Source organism: Caretta caretta, chromosome 12 (genome assembly GCF_965140235.1).
Source record: "Caretta caretta isolate rCarCar2 chromosome 12, rCarCar1.hap1, whole genome shotgun sequence".
NCBI classification, from domain to species: Eukaryota; Metazoa; Chordata; order Testudines; family Cheloniidae; genus Caretta; species Caretta caretta.
This window is the reverse complement of record NC_134217.1, coordinates 34909569-34920351: the sequence shown is the minus strand read 5'-3', so window position 1 is coordinate 34920351 and position 10783 is coordinate 34909569. Positions and strand designations below refer to the sequence as shown.

Here is a 10783-nt window from a genome sequence, read left to right as displayed (position 1 = left end):
CCTCCTGGCCAGTAGCTGTCGCTCTTTCCACTGTGCTGGAGAGCAGCAGCTGCTACAGGGTGGCTATGGCAAATTTCGGGGTGGCTATAGCCCTTGCAAGCCCCCTCCTAGCGCTGCCCCTGAGGCTCTTGCTTCTAGTTCAGTGTGGGGTGGGTTCAGACACCTGTGTCAGCCACAGCAGGGTGATTATACAGCCCCCTTGATTCATGCAATGTTGTTTCAGAAAGGTCTAAACCCAAACGAAAGGATAAAAGCCCAGACATCCTTTATTTGAGCATTTCACAAATAAATTACAAGTTTCTTTGCAACCACATCATAAATCAAAACGTTTATTTACACCTCAGAAACGGCAAGCAATTCAGCAATTAGGGCCTAAAGGAAACATTAACTGGAAAAGTAGCTGAATAAAGTATTCAAATCCAAACAAAAATTCCTGGTGATGACTGAAGGAGACAGAGTTCATTATGGGGCAAACGTGACGATACAGGAGGTTACCATTGGACGTTTCAATTAATCACACAGCATATCTGTACTGAATTCGCCACCATACACATTTTCATTTTACAATCCTAGTTCATGGGCAGGGCGCGTATGCATGCCCACGCATGCACTGTCCCTTTAGACTACATTCATTTAACCTCAAAACATCAAATACAGCCACTTATTAATGCAGAGGAGAAGCATAACTTTCAGAGGATGGGTATAGCTCCATATAGTCATCCTGCTAATACTGAAGAAAGTTAGGGTTCTTTCTGTATCCCCCTTCACACTGCTACTGACTTGCTGGTACATAGACAACTAAAACAAAAGGAGTCAGTAAACAAGTATGCATATCTTCAAATTATGTAAATCAATATAAAGAGAGAGAGAGCCGAGTGAGGCTTAAATCAATACAACATCAGAGGTGGGAATAAACTATTTATTTTCAGCAGTTTGGGTTGACCCTGCATAAACCACGCCCCTTCTTAAGTTGAGTGTTCATCCATAATTCATAGAATTAAACTGCTTATTCCAAATCCCCATGCTGTGTAATCTCACTCTCCCCCTCTACATATATTATATATAGCTCTATATATGTATGTGTGTATCTCTATATATCTACATATATACACACACATAGCAATTGTGCAACTAGTAACTTTCACTGAGCATTTTTGTGTGTATTCATTTCATTTGGACATTGAGAAGTTAGCGATCATCAAAACTTGTGGTTAGGTAAAGTAGTCACAGCAATGGGCTGTACGTTTTACACAGTAAAATAGTTATCTGTATCTAGCTTTGTTTTCTGAAATAATTTGCATGTGAATTTCAAGGTTACAAATCACCAAGAGCTAAATGGGAAAGAATTGTTTTTGGTTTTGTTGTTTTGCTCCCTTTGGGAGATGTAGCACTTGGACAAAAGAAGGTTCTACAGATACTGTAATGGGAATACATAATCCTATATTTTCCCTTGGACCTGCTATTCTTGAGCCAGTGTCATTTTTTATTGTCATTCATCTTTTATTCAACTTTTTTACATGAAATGAGATAAGCACATTTGGTAAGAATTTGGCTTCTGGACAAACAATAATGTGATCCGTGTACAAAACTCTGCTGTGTGATCAAATGGCTAAATGTATTGGTAGAAACCGAGGGGGCAAATTAGCAATCACCATGCTTTAGGAAACTAGTGATGCAAAGGAATGGTTAGTGGTAAAACAAACATAACCATAACACACAGGCTTCTCTTTTTCTGTAACGATAAAATAAAGCATTTAAACCAGGTCACCTATCAACTGACTGGAAATCCTTAATTTAATAAATGAGTTTGTATTACAGTGGACCCTAGTTTAAATGATCACCAAAGAGACCAACAAGACTTGCTTGGCTAGAAGTGTGGTCATTCTAAATAAAAGTTAAACCAAATTGTGTTGGGGACCTTAGGGATACTTTAAAGGGGTCAGCGAAGGAAGTGAGTCAGCTAGACTTTAGGTTTCCCTAAGTTCAAGACAGACCTACAATAACAGATAAATGATTTCCAAGTGTCTTATGACAAGTTATGTTATTTTACTATGTACAGCAGATTGAATAAAGCAATGTGTTGAGAAATGAGATGAAATATCTCAAGGTATAGGGTCTTACAGACAGGCTGGATTTTCATCTTTCATCTCTGGTTAATGGAGTTATTCATGGAAATGTGATGAGAATCTGGCTCCATAGGTCTATTACCAAAACATTGTTCCACTGTAATCTAACTCTTATTTGATCCCCACCATGAAATTCAGCTGGTTTTCTTTTGTTTTGAGCTTCAGACCTGCAGTTACTGAACATAATGTACATTAATATATGCACATAGGCATAATGCGAGCACACTCATGAGGTGTATTGACAGGGCTTCAATTAGCAAGTACACTGGAAATGACACAATTACCCTGCTAATCAACACCATTCTTTGATTAACTCGATAACTGTCATATTGGATTCGTGTTTTACCAGAAAATACAGGATTTTGAAATTAAATGATTTATACCGGCACTGCTTTGCGTATGCTTCAAAATGAAAATGATTAAATTCAGTGTCTTTCAAAATACAGACAACTTTGCATGTATTGCACACACATACACACAGAGAGAAATAAATGTTGTAGCAACTAAAATAGCTAAATTCATATAACGGATGGATTATGAAAATAGCAAGGCATACCTGAACAAGTTTTAAACTTAATCCAACATAAAAAGGAAGAGCAAAAGTTATGAGGTTTTTCTTTTTGGTCTTTTCTGATTTTGCATGACATGAAATGCTTCCAAATTCTGCTAGTTTCTGAGTTTCAGGAAATGACATCACTTTGGGCCTTTTCCCTCATGTAAGGAACCCCATACGTTTTAATGGGGTTTCTCTCTTGAATAAGACTGTAAGATTTGCCCTATTGGGCTTCTTGATAGATGTTCTTTCTTGAATATGGAAACTTGGGAAATGAGGACAAAATATTAAGATGGCAGGTAGGTTTCCTCTTTTCGTGCCTCGAATGCCCAGAGGTTAACTCAAGCTGGAGCCTTCGGGCATATGAACAGGAGATGATGGGGACTGAGATTTCAGACCCCCCCCACCCCAGTTTTGGATGAGAAAGTCAGGGAGGTATTGGTACCTCTGTGATCCAGAGCCTCCACTGGGGAATATCCTCATTGATAACCACCCCGTGTATAGGTCAATTTTTTTGCAATATTATTTGAGATGTTACTCTGCACTGTGGACTCTTATTGCACAGGTAAAGGGTAGGCAAGTGGCTTTACCCAGTAGCTTGTTGCTAGGCCAGATTCAAACAGAAAATTTTTATTCCTGGATTTGGGCCCCCTTAGGAGGATCCATAATGTGCTAGGTTCTGAACAAGAAGCAGGGATAGCTTCTCATCATAACTCACACAAAGCCCAGTGAAGTCAATGGGAATCTTTTCACTGACAGACTTTGAATGATGTCCATATGCAGGGGGAGGAAGGATCCCATTAGAAAAATATATTTATGTGGAAGGATAGTCGTTGTTTCCGTTACATTCAAGTGAAAAGTTTAGTAGATCAAGGCATGGGATGCAATTCCTCTTTGGGAAAGATCCACAGTGTATTTAGCATTCATCTATTTTCCTTTTGCAAATTTTGCATTTAACGCTTGTTTATATGTATAAGTGATTGGTGATTATAAAGCAGCAGCATTTGCTTACCACAATGCCTGGGGCAGACGGCATGGAATGGAAGCATGCCCATGTTCAGGTAGGAGTAACATTTGAGATCAGGCACTTCCTGCTTAAAGGCCTGCAGTTGCTTAATGAACCTTTCTGAAATTCTTTTCTAAAGAACCTCCCATTGACCTCTAAGTACTACTGTGGTAACTCAGACACCTATGACGTGCTGTGAAAGAAGCAAGGTCAGTGAGAGTTTTTGCTGGGTGCGGACTTCAAGTGTTAAGCTCTCAGATTAAAAAAACCCAGCTTTTTGTGTCAAGGCAGTTTGAAGAAATCTAAAAATTTAGGGAAGTCCACAACATAAACTAACTTTTTTGCTGTCACCATTATTAATTATTATTATTATTACTTTACTTAAAAAGGACCTGTTGTAATATTTGGTATAATACAGGAAGTCAGAGAAAAGCTATTGTACAGCAATTTTTCACCACCAATACACATTTAATATCTAGTGTAACATCATGAAAAAAACTAAATGTGTGTTTGGAATTTATTTTTTATACTTCCAAAAAGCTTTAATACTGAAACATATACATGATGTGGAAGGTATGTGTATAATCTCACGGCAGTAATGACAACATACAGAATGACCCATAAGTACTGTAAAAACGCTAAACCAAAAACGCAGCTGTGACGATCTATTGCATAAGAAAGCATTGGTGTTTAAACTTTAAATAAGCAAGTTTATTAAAATATTCTAAGACATTTAACCTCACCCTAGTTACTGGCAAGCTCTAGTAAAAGCCACAGTCTGCCACTAGTATAATTTTTTGTGTGTGTTAATTTTATAAAAAATTTGGTGTGAGCTTTGATGGATCATTTACAATTTATTAACAGGATCATCATCTTGATACAGTTAGAAGTTTTTTGTTTACCTTACATGCTCACAGAATAAAAAAAGGATTAATATTCATACATAATGACACCTTTTAATTCCAGGTTTGCAAACAAGTTATTTCACACACACAGAGAAATGATCTTGTTACTTTTAATTGAAAACTGTGCGTACATGTATATGTATGTGTGTGTGTATATATATACTCTCCAAACTGTATATATGAATATATTTATACAATACAATTTCCTCACTGTGCTCAGGGACGTCAATGAGAGCTGTATGGGGACAGAGCGAGAACAGGCCTTTGTGGTTAGGGAGTCGAAAGAGAGATGATCAATGCATCTGAGAAATCCCTGTACTCCTACTATTCGCACAGGCCTTCTGACACGTAAACATCTACCTATCTGATTGCCCCTGCAGATCAGGCACTAAGAAGTTTAAAATGTCCTCAGCTGCACCAGCAAATAATTATCGGCAGGAGCAAAAAGAGAGGCTGGGTTAAGGCCCCTTTAAAATCAAGCCCAGAGTGTCCCAATATTATATGAAATGACCCATAGTGCATTTGACTGCTTTCAGCCCCCTTGCAAATCACAGCCTCCTTATCTCCCAGGGCTGCTGTCATTGTAATGTGGAGTGAAAAGCTGCTTTCACTGCTGCTTCCTCAGTACTACCTGTGGCTGAAGGAAAAAAATCTTGATTGGAAATAGAGCACTGGGAATTTGCGTCTCTTGTACACTGAGCCTGAGGTAAATGAAGTGACCTTGTGGTATAGCTGGCACTACTGACAAAGCAATTTTAATGGTATAGTTGCAGTTGCTCTCGTCTTTTGTGTTACACCATTGTATAAACAGCATATACAATGGGTTTAGCTATGACAGGACAATTCTAACTCATCTATGGCCCTGTTACTCTGTCCTGTCCCTCCCCAGCTTCAGGCAAATGTCTCATAAAAGCTAAACCTATTGTGTATCTCTTCTCTGCATATAAATATATATATACACACATACATTCATACATATACAGATACCATCCCACAGACAAAAAATTTGTTTCTGAACAGTTGAATAGCAACAAGTCAACAGATAGAAAAAAATGGATTCATTCTATATTCAGCTCGCAGAAGGTCAAGTGGAGATGTCATGGTCTTTTAACATTCAGTGAAAATTCGCATAAACCTTGCATCTTGCAAGAGAAATCCATTATTGAACAACAGTAAGGGCAGAGGTTGCCAAACACTGACGTACAGTCGGATAGACTAAGTGAGGTTGCAAATTAAACTGAATCTGGAGCAACTGAGGCCTAGTAGTGAAGAACAGTAACTGTAAACTGCGATCTTCAGATTTGATGTTTTCCTTTTCTTGTTGCCATGGCAACTCGGTAGGACAGCTTCAAATGTCAGGAGTTCTTACAGACCTAGGTGATGGGAAATGTGTGTGGTTATTACTGAGCAGGATCACAGCATTCTCTAAGTATTCCTTAAGGGAAAAATACATCAAATTCCTCATTGGGTTGTATGCATATTATTAAGCAGTTGTAGCTAAATCATCCTGGTTCGGAAGCAATTATCTGAAGGCAGAAATCTATGGGAGAAATGCCACTTCTGCCATTTAAGGATCTTTAACAGTGCATAGCCAAGAGGTCTGAGCTTAAAAGAGGAGACAGGAACTCCTGTGACCTGATCCTCTTGTACCTTGCACCTTAGTCAATTACACCCGTGTAAAGTGAGATCAAATACCAACCAGTACACTTTTTTCAACCAATGAACAGTGCAGGAAACCCAGGCAACTTTTTAAAGAACATGTACTTTAAAAAAAATCATAGTTCTATTGGCAGTTTTATGCTCCCGGCATGCTACGGTTTGGAACAGCTGCTCTATTGATTGTGTGGTAGGACAATGGAAACAGAGGAATACAATAAGAAAAGGAGTACTTGTGGCACCTTAGAGACTAACCAATTTATTTGAGCATAAGCTTTCGTGAGCTACAGCTCACTTCATCGGATGCATACTGTGGAAACTGCAGAAGACATTATATACACAGAGACCATGAAACAATACCTCCTCCCACCCACTCTCCTGCTGGTAATAGCTTATCTAAAGTGATCACTCTCCTTACAATGTGTATGATAATCAAGGTGGGCCATTTCCAGCACAAATCCAGGTTTTCTCACCCTCCGCCCCCCCCCCCCCCCACAAACTCACTCTCCTGCTGGTAATAGCCCACCCAAAGTGACCACTCTCTTTACAATAAGAAAAGGAGTACTTGTGGCACCTTAGAGACTAACCAATTTATTTGAGCATGAGCTTTCGTGTAGCTCACGAAAGCTCATGCTCAAATAAATTGGTTAGTCTCTAAGGTGCCACAAGTACTCCTTTTCTTTTTGCGAATACAGACTAACACGGCTGTTCCTCTGAAACCTCTCTTTACAATGTGTATGATAATCAAGGTGGGCCATTTCCAGCACAAATCCAGGTTTTCTCACGCCCCCCCCCCTTTTTTTTTCCAAAAACCACACACACAAACTCACTCTCCTGCTGGTAATAGCTTATCCAAAGTGACCACTCTCTTTACAATGTGTATGAAAATCAAGGTGGGCCATTTCCAGCACAAATCCAGGTTTTCTCACCCTCCGTCCCCCCCACACAAACTCACTCTCCTGCTGGTAACAGCCCATCCAAAGTCACCACTCTCTTTACAATGTGCATGATAATCAAGGTGGGCCATTTCCAGCACAAATCCAAGTTTAACCAGAACGTTTGGGGGCGGGGTAGGAAAAAACAAGGGGAAATAGGCTACCTTGCATAATGACTTAGCCACTCCCAGTCTCTATTTAAGCCTAAATTAATAGTATCCAATTTGCAAATGAATTCCAATTCAGCAGTTTCTCGCTGGAGTCTGGATTTGAAGTTTTTTTGTTTTAAGATAGCGACCTTCATGTCTGTAATTGCGTGACCAGAGAGATTGAAGTGTTCTCCGACTGGTTTATGAATGTTATAATTCTTGACATCTGATTTGTGTCCATTTATTCTTTTACGTAGAGACTGTTCAGTTTGACCAATGTACATGGCAGAGGGGCATTGCTGGCACATGATGGCATATATCACATTGGTGGATGTGCAGGTGAACGAGCCTCTGATAGTGTGGCTGATGTTATTAGGATCTACAACCTATCCTGAAGGATGACCCAACACTCTCACAAATCTTGGGAGACAGGCCAGTCCTTGCCTACAGACAGCCCCCCCAACCTGAAGCAAATACTCACCAACAACCACATACCACACAACAGAACCACTAACCCAGGAACCTATCCTTGCAACAAAGCCCGTTGCCAACTGTGCCCACATATCTATTCAGGGGACACCATCACAGGGCCTAATAACATCAGCCACACTATCAGAGGCTCGTTCACCTGCACATCCACCAATGTGATATATGCCATCATGTGCCAGCAATGCCCCTCTGCCATGTACATTGGTCAAACTAGACAGTCTCTACATAAAAGACTAAATGGACACAAATCAGATGTCAAGAATTATAACATTCATAAACCAGTCGGAGAACACTTCAATCTCTCTGGTCACGCAATTACAGACATGAAGGTCGCTATCTTAAAACAAAAAAACTTCAAATCCAGACTCCAGAAAGAAACTGCTGAATTGGAATTCATTTGCAAATTGGATACTATTAATTTAGGCTTAAATAGAACTGGGAGTGGCTAAGTCATTATGCAAGGTAGCCTATTTCCCCTTGTTTTTTCCTACCCCGCCCCCAAACGTTCTGGTTAAACTTGGATTTGTGCTGGAAATGGCCCACCTTGATTATCATGCACATTGTAGGGAGAGTGGTCACTTTGGATGAACTATTACCAGCAGGAGAGTGAGTTTGTGTGTGTGGTTTTTGGAAAAAGGGGGGGGGGGGTGAGAAAACCTGGATTTGTGCTGGAAATGGCCCACCTAGATTATCATGCACATTGTAAAGAGAGTGGTCGTTTTGGATGGGCTATTACCAGCAGGAGAGTGAGTTTGTGTGGGGTGGGGCGGAGGGTGAGAAAACGTGGATTTGTGCTGGAAATGGCCCAACTTGATTATCATACACATTGTAAGGAGAGTGATCACTTTAGATAAGCTATTACCAGCAGGAGAGTGGGGTGGGAGGAGGTATTGTTTCATGGTCTCTGTGTATATAATGTCTTCTGCAGTTTCCACAGTATGCATCCGATGAAGTGAGCTGTAGCTCACGAAAGCTTATGCTCAAATAAATTAGTTAGTCTCTAAGGTGCCAAAAGTACTCCTTTTCTTTTTGCGAATACAGACTAACACGGCTGTTACTCTGAAACCAGAGGAATACAATGTGTACCTCTTATTTTTCCTGTTAGCCAATTTAAAACCACAAATGTTTGCAGGTGTTGCTCCTTGAAGGATAACTCTGCCTTTTTTAGATTGTCACCCTTTACATTGTATCAGAGAGGTGCCTACACAAGACCCAAAGAAGCAGAGGCAAGTAGGATCTTCTCTAACACCCACTGGAGTTAATGGGAGTCTTTCCATTGACTCCATCAGGCATTGGATGCGTCCTTCACTGAACTGAAAATACTGTGTTTGCATTGAGAATGAAAGCACAAGGCTGTCGAAAGGATTCAGGTCAAACCATGCAGGGTCCTGATCCTACAATAGTTGGACCCCATCTCAACAGGGCTCCAGGCAGAGGGAAGGATCTGCTTATGTGGAGATCACTGCAGGCTTGGGCCATGACGACAAATGTCATACACCCATGTCAAAAGAGATGAATGTGTTTACTGAATATGCTGTCTAACCTTTGTTAAATTTCTATTCCTCGATCACCTATTTATAATTTTGCCAGTTAACTATAAACACATGCAGTCTATTCAGGACACAATGGGTATTATTTAGATGCTGGAATACTATTTCTGTTTGCTCGTTTTTGATTATTTGTTTTGTTTCTTTGAGGCAAACTGAGTTTAATATCAATTTTGGTAAAACTGATTTTGTTCTGACTAATTATTTGCTTGTTATTATTTTTGCATTATTTGAACTGAATTTAATGTTAAATTTCACTAACTAGGGAATTACATGAAGCACAACAAAGCAACCTGAAACAACAAAGAAACCTATAACAGCCTACCATCCCCTATGGCAAAATATAAATTATGCAATATATGTTTCTCTAATAAAAATAAGTGGAGGGAAATGAAACAAGCAAAAGAATCTGGAGAGAGGCTTTTGAGAACACACACAATCTCTAGAGCTGAAGAACAGAGTTCAGCCAGTGGCTATCTTCTGCTTGCCTTTGTATTCACCTTCCCCACTGCTTTTTCCTGAGTTTGCTTAGCTACCATCCATACTTGCTTATATTCTTTCCCAATTTTGAGAACATGCTGCTGTGTGATGTCTCCTAGGGCTTCACCTACCATTGAACTGCAGTCATTTTTGGGGTGGAATTTAACTGATGTATAAAGAGCACACAGTAATGCTACATACTAATACAGTGCAGAGAGGAGGATACCATATATCCATTTTAACAATAGAGTGAATCTTAGTTAGGAAGGATGCAATCACCTGAAATGGAACGTGCTAATGCCATCCCGATTCCAAACTACTACAGCATTTGGGATGGTTTGGTTTGGGTGTTCAGGTATGGTTATTAAAGGCAGAGATGCTAATTACAAAATTCTGATCCATGTTTGGACATGGATACTCCCTGAGCACCATCACCAGTGTTTAGATGTGTTTGGATGAGGGGTTCAGATTTGGGCCAATCTTTCATAAATACCTTGACCTACGGTGACAGTGAAAAATAAATGTCACATCTCTGAAAGTCAGTTTGATGCCTCCCAGCATCAGGAAGTGGGTTTTATTCAAGCCTGACTCACAGGAAGTTGTGCTGCCTTTTGAATCAAAAATCTACTCTGAGTTTCTAGGACTCTCTTGGAGATCTCCAAGCTAAGGACAGCCAGTCACACGTGGCAAATAAACAATAATCATAATACTCAATATCTGGATAATCCATAGGCTGAAATTTCTTCAGAAAATAAAATTTCAGGACACAATTATGAATACCCAACACAGTCAGGAAATTCATAGTTGGTTCATCAGCAGCTTGTGAACAAGAAATAGGGGATACATTTGTTGCATTAATCATTCATTATAAATAGGTTGCCCAGCTCTAGTTTTGACCACAATTTTTTCCACGCTAGTTTCTTCTATATTGGAGTCT

At 39.7% G+C, this 10783-nt stretch overlaps 1 protein-coding gene across 1 annotated transcript in view; it reads right to left on the bottom strand.

The window, feature by feature from the left end:
* Positions 1-248: 248 nt before the first annotated feature.
* Positions 249-10783, bottom strand: part of CDH13 (cadherin 13) — a 778625-nt gene continuing 768090 nt past the window's right edge. The window contains exon 14 of the mRNA XM_048817138.2: positions 249-5963. Coding sequence (XP_048673095.2) covers positions 5956-5963 — 8 coding nt within the window. The 3' untranslated portion in view covers positions 249-5955. The remainder of the gene's footprint in view (positions 5964-10783) is intronic.